The sequence below is a fragment of the Acomys russatus genome, chromosome 18 (assembly GCF_903995435.1).
Source record: "Acomys russatus chromosome 18, mAcoRus1.1, whole genome shotgun sequence".
Classification (NCBI taxonomy): Eukaryota; Metazoa; Chordata; class Mammalia; order Rodentia; family Muridae; genus Acomys; species Acomys russatus.
This window is the reverse complement of record NC_067154.1, coordinates 2,729,342-2,747,457: the sequence shown is the minus strand read 5'-3', so window position 1 is coordinate 2,747,457 and position 18,116 is coordinate 2,729,342. Positions and strand designations below refer to the sequence as shown.

The following is an 18,116-nucleotide window of genomic DNA, read 5'->3' as shown; positions in this document are numbered from 1 at the left end:
AAATCAGGACAGCCATTGTTTTGTGGAACTTGGCATTTGTGCATCTTAGTGCATTTACGTTCTAAGCCCTATAAAACTCAGCCTGAGTTGACATGGGATGCTAGGCTGGGACCAGGATGCATTCACTGGACAGGAGTTGCTCTGAGATCCCCGTGACCCTCCACCCCTGTAGCCCCTGTGAGGTGGTGAGATGACAGTCTCTCTTCCCCCTTTGACCCTCACCTCTGTGACCCTCACCCCACAGTGCAGTAAGTTCCAGCAAAACATGCCAATGAGATGGGAAGAAAAGCCATGGAGCCAAAGCATCCTTCTGTTCTTCTTCTCTCCATTAGCCCGACAGCGCCCTGTGAAAGTGTCTTACCAGTTGCCAGCCAGCTCCATGCCCCCTGACCTTTGCTTACTCAAAACCAAACTGTAAGGCCCCTGGACTCCCCAGTCCCCGTTTCTGCCCAGTGTAAGCTTTTCCTGCCCTCAGCTTTTGTCTCAAGTGTCTCACTTTACTGGCAGTTAGCTGCAGCTCTCTGCAGCCTCTGTCTGTGCCATCAACCAAAACCATGCTGGGCTTAGGCTGCTGGAAGCAAGGAAATTTGCTGTGCTCTGTGTCCTCTGTCCCCACCCTGTCATCTCCCTCTGTTCCTCTCTACCTGTCTTTTGGCTTATGATATTTGAGATTGGTTTGTTGTGTTGCCGCTGCTGTTGTTCATTGTGGGGTGGGGTGGGGGGATGTTGACACAGCATCTCACGTAACTAGGCTGGCTCTTGGACTGGTTCTCTTGCCTTCATCACCAGCTCACTCCACCTTTTTTCCCTTGTCTTCTCAAGTGCAGCATGGTGGGTGGTGTCCACCTGTAGTTCCTACCTGGCCTTAGGGAATGCAGATTAAGGCAGTGGGATCAGGAGTTTAAAGATGACCTGGGTTACAGATTGAGACCAGTCTCAAAAAAAAAAAAAAAAAAAAGACAGAAAAATTATTAAAAACTACAAGTCAAACCCAACCAAGAAACCCTCCTACAACTGCCGTGCATGCTCATGACAGATACCACGTGACTTCACCTCCCTGAAGCCGGGGTCTCTGACATGGACATCTACTTCCGAAAAGGGAGAACCTTTGTGCCAGTCAGCGATGGGATGCTGAGCCCATGCAGAGGAGTAAAGGAAAGCGGGTCGCTGCAAAATGAGTAAAGACAGCCTGAGAACACAGTTTATTCCACAGAAGGATGGCTCTAATATTCCTTTCTGGGGGGAGTTAAAACAAGAGTCCTGCTCAGGAGGGAACCTGAAGTTCCCAAGCAGGGGCAACAACACAAATCAAACTGGAAGAGTGGAGGTGAGAGCCAGCGGAGACCAGACAGGAGCCCGTCCAGCTGTTCCCAGCCTCCTCCTGGTGGATCTAGTACTTTCTATTGTTTCCATGTTGCAGGATGTTCCACACTGACTCAGTCTCACCCACCATGTGAGGGGAAAACCTATAATAGGCTGTGACTTGTGTTTCTTGCAGGCAACTATGGTCCTGAGCTCTGCGTACTTCTGGTTGGGCTTGTTCCTGGTTCCGACTGCGTGTTTGATCGAAGATGTGGTCTGGAGAGCGTAAGTGAAAAGTGAGGTTCTACCTTCAGACCTTGCCCCTCGCTCAGTCCTTGCAGCTGTCTCGAATTCCTGAGCTATGGGAATTCAGAGGAAGCAGGATTCCTGACACTCACCAGAGAAAGCTTTTGCTTCTGTTTTTGTTTTAAATGTAAGCTTGTGCTCCATTTTGATTTTTTTTAAAAAAATGCATTTGATAGGAAAAGGAATCCAGAGCAGAAGTCACGTGACAGCCGATAGGGGCATCGTCTTGTGTGATTGCAAAGCCATTTCCAAACACAAATGTGTTTCATCGCGTTTAGGAAACACGACTGGCGACTCACTCCTCATCTTAATACTGATGCCAAGCAATCGCAAATCATGCCTGGCTCGAGACCCTATGTATAGAGGGAAATCATACACATGTAAGTCACTTCCCTGACGAAAGTGAAGGAAGCTCCGTTCACCTAACCAACTCCCAGGAGGAATCCTTAAGAGTTAGTTTACAAGTCGGTGAGAAAAATCACATCGCAAATATAAAATTATAGTGCAGATTAAATAGGAATTAATTCAAACTCACATTCTGCTCCTACATTTTAAATTAATATCACCTCTAAAATACAAAGGAAGCAGTGATGACTTCAGACGATATGGCCCTTGATTTTGCTCGGGAGCAGACGGGAGATGGCCCCACTGCCACAGTGTTGGTCTAGGTTCAAAAGGGCGCGGTTGCTCCTAGAAGCGTGGCCAACTTCACTGGAAATTGAGACTTCTAGCTTGGGCAAACCACAATTATTTCTGGGCCCTGAGGTAGTGAAGTGAGATTTTTTTTTAACCCACACCTTCCGGGAAAAGACATCAGGTCTCATTTTTGTCTCCTCATTGCTCCCACACTTGACAGGAATTATTCTTGCCTGACAGGGATCTCTTTTGAAAAGGTCTTCATTTGGGCATAATCTTGACAACTGATGATGGTGCTGTTGCAGAGAGAGAGGGGGGAGAGCAATAATTTTCCTAGAATATTTTGTTTTTGTTTTTCTTCTGCTAGGTTTTTCAACTACTACTAAAAATCTAATAATTTTAACTTCTTAAATGCTTTGACTAACCACTGCTTTTGTTTTATTTGTGGTTTGTAACGGCATACCTGGAGACTTTGGGTTGATTATAGCCAGGAAAGATATTTCCTTAACCTATTAGATGCACTGTGAGGAAATAGCCATTCTGTTATTTCTTTATTTGAGGCAGTAGGCCCAAGTTTGGCACAGTGTGTTTATTCCCTAGTTGAGTTTGTGTATCTCTGCAAATGAGATAGTTTTGGGGACATGCTCCTTGGCTTGGCTGAGTCTGACAGGAGGTAGCTACAGGCTCACAGATTCACCCCCAACGAGCTTAATTCGGCTATCTTAAGTTAGTGTCATGAAAACAGAATTTTACTGAGGTTCCTTCTGCCAAGTGTGTCTTCAGCAAAGCATCTTGGTTTCATTTCGAAAAGAGGGTTTGTAGATCATGGGGCTCTGCCTCCTCCTATTTTTTTCAGAACCCCTCCCAACGCATTTTAAGTACAAATTCTCTGTCACAATGAAGCAAATGATCTCCTCCCTCCAACAAGCCTCAGTCCTGTTTGTGGGACCTAGGCTATAAAATTAGCACCATTTACATATTAACGACGATAAATCAGATGCCGTTGCTTCCAGCTCTAGCATATGGAAAGAATAAAAGTCACCTCCTCTCCAAGGAGTTTGCCAGCTGGGTTCCAGCCGGGACCAGAGCCCCACAGCGAGGTCTGAGGAGCCAGCAGGGCCAGCTACCCTTGCCTGTTGTATTGTTGAGGTCCTGGAATCTGCCACCTGCTCCCTGGCAGGGGCAGCAAACACAACTTCTGTTAGGAGTGGCATCCCATCACCTGGCAGAGCCAGAAGGGGCCCTGCCGACATAGACAACCTGAATGCATCTTGCTCTTGAGTTATTGAGAGGAGCTAGGAGAACAATGTGTTAAACTAGCTCAGGTTTTGGGGGCCCAAAGTTTGTGCCCATTTGCAGTGTCTGCTGATGCCTAAGCTTCTGCCATTCCTATCATGAAGAACAAACGTTTTATGAGTGTATATGGGCACTGTCCCTCTGTCTCACTGAGCATGGGGTCCAGACTCCATGTAATATTATACTCAGAACTGGAAATATTTGCCAAAGCAAGTAAATCGACTGGCTCCTCCCACAGGAGAGGAAGCCTGTGGTGGACTGATTTCCCCTGGCAAAGCCACAGTACTCACCTGAGATCTTTGTGTCTGGGCTGCAGTCATGCAAAGTTTTAGAAAAATGTTCTCCACACCCCCACCCACCCCCACCATGCTCTACAACAGTGTCCTCAACCTGTATGTGGGTGGTGACCCTTTGTGTGTGTTGGGGGGGGCAGTCACATATCAGATATCCTGCATATCATATCATATATATATACATTACAATTCATAACGGCAGCGACATTACAGTTATGAAAGTAGCAGCGAAGTAATTTTGTGGTCAGGGGTTCACCACCACATAAGGAACTGTATTAAAGGCTCACAGAGTTAGAAAGGCTGAGAACTGCTATGTCCACATCCACCCATCATTGGATTTTTGTGTTCTCTCTCTCTCTCTCTTCTCTCTCTCTCTCTCTCTCTCTCTCTCTCTCTCTCTCTCTCTCTCCTTCTCTCACTCTCTTTCCTTTTTCTTTCTGTGGCTCTAGGAATCTAACACACTCACTGTACTAGCAAATATTCTCCCGCAGAGCTACATTCCAGCCCTTATTTTGTCATTTGGGGGGGGGGGTGTTTTGTTTTGTTTTGTTTTGTTTTGTTTTGTTTTGTTTTGTTTGAGATAGGATCTTTGGGTACAGGCCAGGGTGGCACTGGTATTGGGATTCTCCTGCGCTGGTTTCACGGATGCTGGTACTGTGAGCACCTAAGGCAGTGGATGACTCTCTTCTAGGCATCTCTGGCTCCCTTTGCCCTGTCCTTCACTTTCATTCCAGGACCCGGGCTGTTAACAGTAAAAAGAGAGAAACTAAATGAAGTAATTCACTTTTCCCACAAAGTTTGCCAGTTTTCTGGATGAAGATCCATTTTTAGCCTATCTTAAGTCAGATTTGGCGCAACATAAAAAGCCTGCACTATTATTCCTCAAAAGTTTATGAGGGCTCAAATGGCCCTATTGCTTATTAACATAATTGATTATATGTGATTGCCGGCTAATGAGAAGTCTGGTGAGGAACATGCAATGTAAATTGCCAGAACTATTTTAATATCTGTTAGCCTATACTCTTCCAAAATGGTCACCTGTGACAGCACGATTAAGTAAGCTGCCAGGTATGGCTCTGCACCCTGGAGAAACTGGCCCCTGTCGCTCTCTGTAAATGATACAAAGCTCAGGGCCACCAAGCACAGAGGGGACAAAGGTCAGGGCCTCCAAGCAAGGAGGGGACAAAGCTCAAGGCCACCAAGCACAGAGGGGACAAAGCTCAGGGACATCGAGCAAGGAGGGGACAAAGCTCAGGGCCACCGAGCATGGAGGGAACAAAGCTCAGGGCCACCGAACATGGAGGGGACAAAGCTCAGGGCCACCGAGCATGGAGGGGACAAAGCTCAGGGACACCGAGCAAGGAGGGGACAAAGCTCAGGGCCACCGAACATGGAGGGGCATGCTTCCTTTTATCAAACTGTTCGCCTGTCTCTTACCAGGCATCGCACAGTGCACGCCCCATTCCAGACTCCATTTTCTCATAATTCCAGATAGGTACTTAACTGGTGATAAAAGCAATTTCTGTGTACAAATGGGCCTTGATTTTTTTTTTTAACATTCTAACCAAACCAATTTCTCTTGAAGCACATTGTGTTTTCATTTTCACCCACACTTAGAATGGTAATGTTTCCAGTTAACTTGCTGCCCTTACATGTATGCATGCATGCATGCAAAAAAAAAAAAAAAAAAAAAAGAGGGGGAGCTCAGAAAATTTGTCTTAGAAACAAAAAGATGAAAAGTTCAAGATATCAACCGTGCTATTTCTTTTTAAAGTGTCTAAGGAGACATGGAAGCAGACGACTGACACCAGGGAGAGGTGGGCTAGAGAAGGTGGTGGGTGTGGGGAAACCTCTCAGTGAAACCCACTGCTTAGCGCAACCAGTGCTAATTTTAAAGGACAACTAAAGTCCTCCAAACCTAGAGCTACCCTTAACTATGTCAGGAAGCTCACAGTCACCAGATGTCCCCACCTTCTCTTCCCTAGTCACCTGGTGTCTTGAATGGAGTGAGACGAAGGAAGCCAGGCCACAGGGAAAAGCCACAGATAATCTAACTTCAGACCTGTGACCCAAAGCCCAGCCCTCAGGGAGCCCTGACCCCGCCAATGCGAACGCGCTACACACGTGCGACAGGGAGGCTTAAGATCACTTCGCTACTTCAGCCTTTAATAGGTCATGGTTCTTGAGGAAATGGCTTTAGATTGTTGCCATCCTCCCCACGCACGACATGCAAAAAGGGTAGTCCGGTCCTCCCCAGGCTCTCGACAGCGGCCAGGTGTCCAGGCCAGCTTCCAGAAGCCAGCCTGGCATAGTTGCATCTTCAGAGAAAACAGTTTCTGGGCCTGTGGAAGCGAGCCAGGCTTTGCCCTCCGGAAGTCAGTATCTGCATGCTGGGTGTCACGTTTTGTTTCTTGGCCTAGGTTTCAGGTTCCGTTACCCTGCTTGCACTCCATGACTCTCCTTCCTATCCTGAGCCCCAGCCACTTTGTCTCCCCTGGCTCAGAAGACAGCAACAGGGCTAGCATAGAGGTTGACCGTCCTATGCAGAGGGGAGGGCAAAGATGGATCAAGGGCTATCCGGGCCACGTGGGGAAGTGTGTCCACCCTAGGACCATAAGTGTAAAGTGACTTTGAGCAGGGTGTATGGGTGTATGGGACCAGGAATATTCAGCAGTATAGGACAGTGTACATTGTAACGTTCTTCCCCTCTGCTGCAAGATATCAGCTATTTTTTCATTTATTGTTTTACTTAAAATTCCATGGTCCCCAACTTCAAACTTTGTATTTTTTTTCAATACCGAGCCTCAGCACTCCCTTTGAAGTGATGAAGGTATTATGTGTTACAGCCTGTGTGGGTTGGGTTTGTTTACTCTGTGGGGAAGGATGGCAGGCACATCTCCCCTGTCTCCCGGCTAGTACTCCATTACAGATTAAGGTGAAGTGCTAGGTGACCTGACTTTATCAGAGAGGGGCGGCCTTTGTGCTTACAGGCAGAGGGCTGCTGGGAGGTGTAACCCGCACCTTACACCTCCAGACAGTTCTTGGTCACCATGTTCACTTCTGAGCACTCACACCCAGTTCTTCCTCCTGCTCTGTCTGCAGCTTGTTGCCGAGCAGGCTCCGCAAACACAGTCCCTCAAGAAGAAGCTGCTGCAAAGCTGTTCATCAGGGAGGCTGCCAACACTGCTCACTTACAGCACTTGCCCTGCTCTGCTTTATGCACGATTTCTACTTTATCTCGCCTACTTTTTTCTTTTCCTTTTTGTTGGTGCTTGCACTTTTCTTCACCTATACATTCCCAACCAGAGGATTGATTTTTAGTTTTGTGTACTTTTAGTTTCAAATTTTAAAAATTTTGATTTATTTAAAAAATAAGATTTATTTAATGAAGAAATAGAATGGGGGTGGAGAGAGGGAGAGAGAGAGAGAGAGAGAGAGAGAGAGAGAGAGAGAGAGAGAGAATGAGAATTAAGGGTAGTTCAGGGTAGTTCAGTGGCAGAGCATTTGCTGAGTATGTTCTATGCCTGACCTCTATCCTCAGCATAGGGAAAAAAAAAAAAGATTAAAAATGTCTTACCACCAGGTCATAGGCTCTTTAGAACACACTGGCTCCAGTAATGACAATGTAGTTTTCAGCTACACCACGTTGCGCGTAGCTGTGGGGAGCAAGCGCAGGAGTTGGATATATGTATTTGACAGGGCACAGCTTAGCTTCAATTTTATTTATTTATTTATTTATTTATTTATTTATTTATTTATTTTTCATTGGCAGATTATTTGGCTACTGCAAAGGATTTAGTTTAGCTGGGAGAGGGGAGCAGGTAATTTCTCCACTCTCCGAGAGGAACCAAACATCCCAGCCGGGTTCCCATTGTGGCAGGAAACCAGCCCTGGATTTCCTGAGTAAGTCTCAGTCAGAGGAAGACGGGAAAGCTGCACAGACTATGCATTCCCTCCAGACCTCGGAGCAAGGGCTTGCACTGCAAGCTCTGGCATTCTAACTCCCATCTCTGCTGAGGTGGTAGCTCTTTTCACAGCGAACAGGGAGACAAGAATTGCTACCCTCAGCAAACCAGGAACCAGCGCCTGCGCAAAGGGAAAGGTTTAAAAATATGTCGCGTGCTTCACACCCTGCAGTGAAAACTCTAGGGCCCAGCTTCCTGATCTTCAGGGTTCCTCTTGTCCTTGGTCAGCTCTGCCTGGTCCCCAGGTTTTTAGGGGTGCCTGTGGTTCACAGTCCGGGTTCTCATCTGTGGTACTCGGGATGCTTTGGGCTGGGGTGGTGAAGCTCCTATGACAAGCTCAGGTGTCTTCTCTCTGTCTGTTCTGCTCCAGGGCCAAGCACACCTGCAAAAAGACGCTGTTGGAGGAGGTACAGGAGCTGGAGACCAAGTCCCGAGTAATGGGGAAGGCGATGCTGCGAGATAGCAACGGGAAGAGGTGGGCTGCCCCCGGTGTGCCCTCCCGCCCCCTTCCATCTCTTATTTCTCCTCCTTGGCTAGTTTTCAAGGGGAGCACACGCGGTAGGCTCATCTGATTACATGCTAAGAATGTGGTCATGGTGAGCTTCAAATTGCATCTCCTCAGCCGCCAGGAGGATGTGAGTTTCGGGGTCACTGGGCCCATCCCCAGGTAATAGTCGTGGTTTTGTTGGGTTTGGGATGTGGACAAAACAGTCTTGTGAATAAACGACAGCATAGCAAGGTTTTTTAAAGGGACATAGTAGGGACTTAAAGAGGATTCGAGAGCTAGGCCTTCAGTTTCAGGCCCAACCACGGGGGGTTACTGATGGAGAGCTTTAGCTGTCCATGGAAGGTTTGTTACAGCTTACTTCAGCGTTTCCCTTTTATCTCTATTTTATGCACATGGGTGTTTCGCCTGTGTGTAACATATGTCTGTGTACCATATGTGTGCAGTAGTCACAGAGGCCAGAAGAGGATGTCAGATCCCCTGGGTCTGGAGTTACAGATGTTGTGAGTCACCGTCTAGGTGCTGGCAATTGAACCTGAGTCCTCTGGAAGAGCAGCCAGTGCTCTTAGCCACTGAGCCATCTCTCCAGTTCCCTGAAAGGGGATATTTTTGATGACTTAGCATGACTTAGTAGATCTGAGGAGGTCTGAGAACTCTCTCAGCGCAGAAACTGCTGCTTTACCGTCTTTGTCACCAAGGGTCCAGTTGCTTGGCCTTACACTTATCAGGTGACCATGAGGAGTTAGTCTAGTCAGGATAAATTTATCAGAAATCTGTATGTTACCAAAGGACATTGTTGTAAGCCGAGGATCATCTACAGGGTAGAAAGACCTCTGTTTGTAATGTGGAAAAATCTGAGTGTTCTTCTCCTACGTGCCTGGAGGGAAATCTGCAGCAAACTTCTAGTGAAACAAAGTTAAGTACTTCTAGACGTTGCTACTTTGTTTTATATTGTGTTTGTATGAACTGTCTTTTAAGGCAGTGGAATTGAAGATACTTGGTTTTTTTAAAGAAGGAGATTTTGGGGCAGCGACTGTAGCTCAGTCCATAAAGTACCCACAGGGCAAGCGTAGGGACCCAAGTTCAACACCAAGCATGTAAAAGGCCAAGCATGATGGCACTTGAAAGCCCAGTGCTGCAGAGATTTCTGGGTAAGATGATGGATTTAGAAGCCTAATCACAGGAAGTCTGTAAAAGAAAACAGCCAGAATAACACAGTGAGCTCCTTACCCCATGGCTGGGGGAGTGGGGCGGGGTATGGAGATGGAGTGTCCCTGAAGCTTCCCGGCCAGCTGGTCTAGCCTAATTGGCCCCAGGCCCTAGTTAGAAACCAGTCTCCAAAACAGTAAGACAGGAGGAATGGCACCTAAGGTTGTCCTCTGGTATACACACACACACACACACACACACACACAGTAGCTCAGTCCATACAGTATTCACATGGAGAATCAAGCATTTTGGAGGTTTTGGAAGCATCATTTCAAATAACTATCGATATTTTAGGGACGGTTTCAGAGCACATGGTTGGAGTTGTGGTTTTGGTTTGGTTTGGTTTATGGCTTACTTAAAAAATTATTTTAGATTTGTTTTACATAGATGTATGTTTGTCTACATGTTTGTAGGTGCATCATGTGTATTCCTGGTACCTTATAAGGTCAGAAGAGGCCTATGGCTCCCCTGGGACTGGAGTTGCAACTGGTTGTAATCCACCATGTGGGTGCTGGGAACCGAACCCGGGTCTATACTTTCTGCGCTTCTAAATGACTGAGCCACCTCTCCAGCCCTATAGCTTACTTTTTAACAAGCGAGTGCATTGAGCATTGTGTTGGTACTTATAAATCGGCAAAACCAAAATTACTGTCTTCCAGAAGCTTAAAATTGGGTATAAGGATAGAGCTCGGCGGTAAGGTGCTTGCCTTGGGAGCCCAAGGCCTTGGATTCCACCCCAACACTGGAAGAAAAGAAAAAAACCAAACAGATAAATGTAACATTGTGACTAGGCGGTAGATTCGTTTATACTCTGACCGTATAGCTGCAGTGCTCTGTACCCGCTACATCTCCAACAATCGACAACATTCTTTGAGACCTGAACAAGTCATATTCAGCAGCTGCAAAAGTTGGAGCAGGGAACTGGGGCAAAGTGAGGCTGAGAGAGCTATTCTCAAGGATAAAATGCAGAAAGCTGTGGTAAGCACAGCTTTACCATCTTCGGAAGGCCCTCTCCTGTCACAGTGTCTCAAGCCTCCATGAGATTGCTAAGTAAGCACAAAAAATTTCTAAGTAATAGTGGGAAGCTCAAAACACAACTGCCCAGAGGAGACTGCTGTGTATTCTGTGATACATTTGTGCAGGGCCTTCATATGGCCTGTAGAGCTCTTCCGGTGGTCTGGACTTGGCAGCACGGACGGTCAGAGGGAGGACCATCTGGCTGGGGCCATCTAAAAAGGCTTTCATGCTGGAGATGGGCTTGGAAAGAGGTTAGGGTGTAAAGAACCGTAAGGATAGCAACAGTGAGTGTGCTTCAGGAAGAGACCTTTCCATAGCCTGGGCTGCAGGGCCACGAGCCATTTCCAGAGCTCTGGAGTCTGTGTGAACTCTGGCTGAGCCCTCAACTGTGTACCCTTGGGCAATCTGGGAAGGCAGACACACTGTCTCTTCATCTGTTGCAGACAGCTAATAGTGGGAGGGGAGGAGGAAGGTTTTATGAAATAATAGACCTCCCGAGCCATTGTGAGAGTGCAGAATATCAGCTGTGAATTTGGCCAGAGAGTCACAGTATGAGAAGGAGCTGTGCACTGTTAGCCTTGATAGAAGGCAAGAATCCCCCCACACACCCCACACCCCACACCCCACACCCCCCGTCTCTCTTCATAAAAACATGGGGCATTTTTGTCATCTTTTGTTTTCTGTGCTGTGCTAGGAATTGAATTCAGGGCCTTGCATATGCTCCATCCCTGAGCTACTCAAAGTCCCTGGATTTGTCAGCAGAGAGGGGACAAAAAACACATCATGCTGCCATCCTCAATGGCCCAAGGAGTCTCCTTCAGTCCAAGGGAACTCGACTCAGGCTCAACCTGGATTGGTGGCATCAATTCAGAAAAGAATGTCAAGCTGATCCAGGATGAAGCAGAGTCAGAGGGTTTATCAGGAGAAAGAGGCTCTCGGAAAGGTCTCTGCTTCTCAGGGGACAGTGGGAGCAAATTAAGGCACACTCCAGTTTAGGTATCAGCTTTTCAAGGGAGACATGCAATCGAGTGTCTTAGGATTGTTCCTATATGCCATCTTGGTGGCTCTGAGGTTCCACTTCAAAAGGTTTTTAGGACACCTCCCCCTTACTCAGTAATCTGAGAAAGTAAAACCAGGAGCTGCTAGGATTGCAGGAGGGGCATAGTGCACACCCTGTCCCTGGACATTGTGTTTCTGGGAAGATTCCTGAAGAACTGCAGGTTTACAGTGGGGGAGGGAGCTACTGGAATTCTTGCTTCCTTGCTGGTGAGAGGCTTCAGCGTCCTTTCCTTCTTACTTCTCCAAGAGTTTTCCCATCTTAAAATCTCACCTTTAACCTGTGTTTTCCTGTCTGTCTGTCTGTCTGTCTGTCTGTCTGTCTGTCTGGAGGTAGGCTGATGGGCCTGTGCTAGCACACTACAGCTCAGTTTTCCGTGGTAGTGGGGAACAGCCAGGGCCTTGGGCACACAGGGAAACCACCTGACCCCTGAGCTTCCTTTGCAAGCCTTATGAATATATGTTTTAAACATCTCCCAGGTATGGTGGCGCACACCCTTAATCCCAGCTACTCAGGAGGCAGAGGCAGGCGGATCTCTGAGTTCAAGGCCAGCCTAGGCTACGAAGTGAGTTCCAGGACAGTTAGGGCTGCACAGAGGAACTCTGTCTTGAAAAAAAAAAAAAAAAAAAAAAAAAAAAAAAAAACTAAACAAGCATCTACTTAGCAAAATCCTCTAAATGATCAAGTGATTTAAAAGGGCGGAGTTTGTGTGTGGTTTTCTATTGACTGCACTTGAAGACCCATGTTCCTAGCCTGCAGTGGGTGGGTCTCGTTCTCACAGTTGCTTTGATGACATGGGTGTACATGAACATGCACTCCTGTGTGTGCACGCCATTACAAGGGCAGCCTTTCTTTTCCTGCTTGCACAGCACTCCATCGTGGGATTGCTCATCAGAGCTGGTGTGCGCAGCGGCTGTCGTCCCCGGTGTCCGCTCTTTGCCTTCCTCCCTTCTAATTGTTCCAGGTTTGTTGTGGGCCACTAGCCCACTAGATAACCAAGGCAGGCTGTTCTCTCTCATCCGCTTGCCCTCCTGAGATCTGCCTCATCCCTGTTTCTTTGATCACTTTTGTTTGCTTCTTTCACCTCTGCTTGGGTTCCTGGGCACCTGCATGCTGGGAGGGCCCTTGGGGAATGGGGAGAGGTTGAACTCCGCCTCCATCCTGAAGATCTTCTGGAGTTAGAATCTAGAGTCTGGCAAAGGCGCTGACCATACTGTCCTTCTGTTTCTGTTTCTTCTTCCCACCCCATCTGACTGTCAGTTCACTAACGGTGCCGCCGCGCGCGCATGTGTGTGTGTGTGTGTGTGTGTGTGTGTGTGTGTGTGTTTTATTGGCTCTTAGAGGACATTAAAAAAAACTGGTTGATTGGCTGGAAATGCAAAAGTCCACCTCTGTGAGGTGGCAGAGAGGAAAGGAAAGTGACCTGGTGCCTGGTTTGCTGGCTCATCTTGGAGATGGCCACAGAGAGAGAGAAGCTAAGGGCGATCCAGTCACTTCCTTTCCAGAAGAAAACCATTTCTCTCACCAGTTAAGGACAGAGGAGTTGGAGAGTTGGCTCAGCACCCACACCAGGCTGCTCACAGCCAAGTCTAGTTCCAACTCCAGGGGACCTGACACCCTCTCCTGGAATCTGCAGACACCTGAACTCATGGACATAAGCACACACAGTCATACATGTATATACATTATTAAAAGTAACAAAAATAAAAAATTTTAAAGGAATATGTCTACGGGCTGGTAGTTTAGCTCAGAAGGCAAAAGAGCACCTGTGGCTAAGCCTTGACAACCTAAGTTCAATCCCGGGACCCACACGGTGGAGGGAAAGAACTGATCTCAAAAGCTGCCCTCTGGTTTTCACACATGTGCTGTGGTTCATCCACATACATACGCCCCAAAATAAAATTTAAAAAATACATACTAAAAAATAAAGAGCAAAATAAATAAATAAATAATAAAGAGCAGTCCTCAGATAGAATCACAGGTGGCATTATCTCAGTGTTGTGAGTTGAACCAGGCGCAGCCATGCCTGGGCCAGCCCTCTGCACCCAGTTCTTGGCCTCTGACACTGAGCTGCATTCTCCGGGGACCTTGTGGACACTCTGGCTCACTGGCAGAAAGATTGTACTCATGAGAAATAAAACAAAACAATCTTTAGGCACTCACCTCTAAAAAACAAATGTATAGCTATGGTTTTGAGATGGTATCTAGGGTGCTTCTGTATCTTATTCGTTCAATAGGCTTTTTTAATATCTTGCCTTTATTTATGGGGTGGGGCACAACACAGGCATACCATGCATGTGTGTAGAGGTTTTTGGACAACTTGTGCGAGTCAGTTCCTTTCTCCTGCCCTGCAGGTTCTAGGGAGCAAACTCAGGTCATTGGGCATAGCAGCAAGCTAGCTCTGCCTGTTGAGCCATCTCTGTAGCCCCAATAAACAACGCCACCTACCATTTTGATGAACTTATATAAATCCCAGTCTTTCACTGAAGCTTAGTAAGCTATGACATTTTCTTTAACATGCCTATTTCAGTTTGACTCTGAATTTGCTTCTCAGATTCCAGTTTTGAATGCCTGGTCCCTTGCTGGTGTTGCCACTTTGGGAGGTTCTGGAGGCATTTGGTGAGAGGAATGCTGCTGAATAGAAGTGAAGTCTGTAGAGGTGTACCTGCCCCTGGTTGGGCCTCATTCGCTGCTCCCCAGTCCATCATGATGTGAAAGGCTGTCTTCCATGGCATGCTCCCACCATGAACCCCACGTGAATAAATTGAGGTGCTCCACCGTTCTCGGTTTTGTCACGGTGATGGGAAAATAGCTGGTACAATAACTCTATGCTCTTCCTTCAATAAGTCAAGCTAACCTGTGGAATTCACACACACACACACAAACACACACACACACACAAACACACACGTAAGCCCTGTGCTTAAGGCCTTGGGAAGCCAAGGGTGGATCAGTCAGACGTGTGGAGAACACTGCGCAACAAAGATGGGCTTTGGGAAGCAAGAGCAGCACAGTCTCCACTTTGGTTTGCCTGTAGAGGAGGAACTTCTCTGTGTGTGTGGTGTGCACTGTGAAGTCTGGACTGGTCAGAAGGCTCTCCCAAGCCGTCCTCCCAGGAGCCCTCTCCAAGAGGAGCCATGCAGGCCCGCTGATCTCCGCAGAAGCGCCACCTGGAGAGCATTAGCTTGTGCATCTCAAAGCCAAAGGTCTACATGAAAGGACTCGCTCTTCGCTGTTTTAACACGTTCCCTTCTTTAGTCCTAAAGTGTAGCTCAAGAATTTTCTTTCTTTGGTAGAAGAAAATCTACTGTGACTACTTACTGTTAGAGATATAACAAACAAATGTCCGACACAGCGTGGAAGGTAGCCGGCTAGGTTTTCCCCAGTGTGTTTAATTCTTTTTTGATGCTAGGCTTTACATATGGCAAGAACACAGGTGAAAAGCAGAGGGAAGGGTCTAGAGGTGGCGCTATCTTAGGCTGGATAAACAACAAGAGCCCTCTTGTTTCATTCTAGACCCTTCTCTCTGCTCATCATGGTTGGGGGAGGGCACGGGGCGCGGGGCACGCTGCTTGTCTCCAGTTTCAAGGCCAAGCAGTTCTGGTTGCTGCCTCTGGCTTCCCAGGAAAACTCAGCTTCTCTTTCATGTAAGAGCTTTCCCTGACCTGAGGCCGGCTGGGCCTTGAGGAAAGATAGCAGCCTGTCTGGCCTTGAGGCTTCTGCCAGTGATCGAGTGTCCCGCTCTGGTTTTGTGTTCTCTGAAAACACTGATGCGTGGCTCTGGGGCCTCTCACACACTGACCTCGGGAGGGAATCTGATCGCAGCTGGGTGCTGCAAAGCCTGTGCAGCCCCCAGGACAGACTGGATGTTGTTGAGAAGCCTCCACTGGAGGAGGGGGCTGGGGGGGGGGGAGGGCGCAGATACTGCCCATGACCAGGGAATCCGAGCACAGTGCTCCATACTGAAGAGTAGAGGCCAGCACTTGCAGCCTTCCCAGGATTTCCAAACTCACCAAGGTCAGGCAGCATACTCTCCCAGGGAGCTCTGTGTGTGTGTGTGTGTGTGTGTGTGTGTGTGTGAGATATATAATGTATATCATATATAGGCCTACATATATCATATATATATATAGCAAAAAAAAAAATCCCCATTATAACTATATCATCCCAAATCTCGACTCAAAACAACCACTACATTGTGAACCTTAAACAGATATTCTTGCATCTTTAAATGAGTATTTAAGGGTTGGGGTGTGGCTTGAGAGTAGGGCTCTTGATTATCATGTGGGGCCCTGAGCTTCAACCCTAACACCTCAAATAAATAAGTAAATAAAATCATAGTGATGTTCAGTGTGTTTGGTATTGGCATGGCCGCCACGCAAAGGCAGAGTTCAGGCAAGCCTTTCCCGTGAGACGCCAGCATCAATGTGGGCTTCTCCCGTATTGCCTTTACATCAGTTCAGGGGGAAAAGTGTATTTTCTCAGAGTTATGGCTGTTGGCATCACGTACCTCCATCTTCGCTTTATTTCCCTCCCACCCCATCCACATTTTCCCCTAAAATGACTATTAGTTTTTTTTTTTTTTTTATTGGCCAAAAGGGTAGGAAATTATGGCATCATTTCAGCAAACTTCTCCACTCCAGGTGGCAAGTGTCTGCGTCCAACACCTGGCTGAGATTTATTTGCCTTCCAGCTGCATTTTTTCCATGACTGTGTCATGAAGTGGAGCAGGGAGACCAGTTGTGAGACAGACAGGATGGAATGGGGCTCCAGGCCCTGCCACTCACTTAGCTGTGGGACCTTGGCTGGGTCGCTAAGGTCCCTGGACTTACCCTTTCAAGTCATGAATCTGCTTTGAGGGTGAAATGGAAAAATCCACGGTAAATCCACAGCGCATGTCGACCTTCGGAGAGCATAAACTCCCACCTCATCCGATAGCCAGAAAGATAATCCATCTCTCCTGGCCATTCTTAAAAAAGGATGTGGACACAGTAGGAACTCAGTTCCTATTGGGTCAGTGTAGACATTTAGCTGAACCCCAGGCCTATCAGGAGAGTGGAGGCATCCAGAGCGAGGTTTAGGTTTCTTTTGATGCTAAGAATAAACACAGAGCCTCACACATGCTAGGCAAGTGCTCTGCCACTGAGCCACCCACCTCATCCACAGATTAAGTTTTGTGAGACGGGTGCATCTAGTGGCATCTGCTTACCCCAACCTGCCTTTGGGTCACTACGTCCAGGAGCTCCTCTGGCACATAAGAAGCTGGACCCACACAGGCTGTGCCTTACACTCCAGGCTCTCCTTGATACTCACCTGAAACAGTGTCCCCTTCCACCTCTGCTATTTGCCCCAGACAAACTGGAAGCCTTGGGAACAAGTGCCTTCCTGTGGCTATCACTCATATATTTGGCCTTTCTCTATTGTGATCATGTCAGCTTGGGCTTCCCTTAAATTAACACATTCTGTTGTTGTTGTTGTTGTTGTTGTCGTTGTTGTCGCTGCTGCTGCTCTTGCTGGTAGTGGAGGCAGTGGTGGCAGCGGAGGTGCTGGTGCTGGTGGTGGTGGCAGCGGCTGTAGTGGTGGCAGCGGCGACAGTGGCGGTGGTGGTGTGCTGGCTTGCCCCTATCTATAATCTCCGCATTTCAGGGACTGAGAGCAGATGGCTTGAACTCCGGAGGAGGTGATCATATACTTAGGAAGCATAGAAAGACCTCGTTTTCAAAACGAAAAAAGAAAAAGAAAGCACTCAAATATTAAAATGCACAAAAGCAGGGAAACTATCACAGACGGTGCCCATGTACCCAAATCACAGACCCAGCACATACCAAGATGTTGCCAGAGCTGCTGTGTTTAGCCCCATTTGTCCTCATATACTTCAAGGGTTAGTTCCAAATAGTACAGCCTGCCTTATAACACCTCTTACAACCTGCGCCGTGCCATTGCCAAACATGACTAGCATGGTGCTATGGTCTCTGATCACATCTAATTATTGGTGATCATTCCTCAACACTAATCACATACTTGCTCTGTAGATAGGCTTTCCAGATGGCCCTGGCCTCCCGCCTTTTCAGAGCCAGCAGGTTTATACTGGAGCAGAAGCAAGGACCACATCAACAAGCTCAAGTCTCTCTCCACCTGCAGGCGTTATGTCTCAGGCCATGGACTTACACATTGCAGTCCATTTTTTATTTATCATACACTGTGGCCACAGGTGACCGATGGAAACAAGAGACCCAGACCGGAAGGGAGGACGTCCCCTCAGCCCAGCATTGTCCACTAATGGAGAGAGGAAAACAAGGACGGTCTTATACCAGCCTTCTTCGCACACGGTCAGGGTACCATGTCTCTCCGGGGGTTCCATTTATAATTTCATTCTCCCTGGGGTGCTCAGAAGGCTGTGGAGCCTCAGTAGCCAGACCGGAAAGTCTACCTGCCTGAAACACCTGATGGAAAAGGTGAAAGCGGGCAGGCCTGCCAACACTGTGTGAGAACTTGAGGCGTGGAATGAAGGTTTTCAGTTCCCACTTGCA

The 18,116-nt window shown here is 47.6% G+C and overlaps 1 protein-coding gene across 1 annotated transcript in view; it reads left to right on the top strand.

Moving 5' to 3' along the window:
- Positions 1-18,116, top strand: part of LOC127201971 (phospholipid-transporting ATPase IB) — a 199,621-nt gene that overhangs the window by 150,357 nt on the left and 31,148 nt on the right. Inside the window, exons 10-11 of the mRNA XM_051160575.1 lie at positions 1,499-1,587; positions 8,169-8,273. Of these exons, the coding sequence (XP_051016532.1) occupies positions 1,499-1,587; positions 8,169-8,273 (194 nt within the window). The remainder of the gene's footprint in view (positions 1-1,498; positions 1,588-8,168; positions 8,274-18,116) is intronic.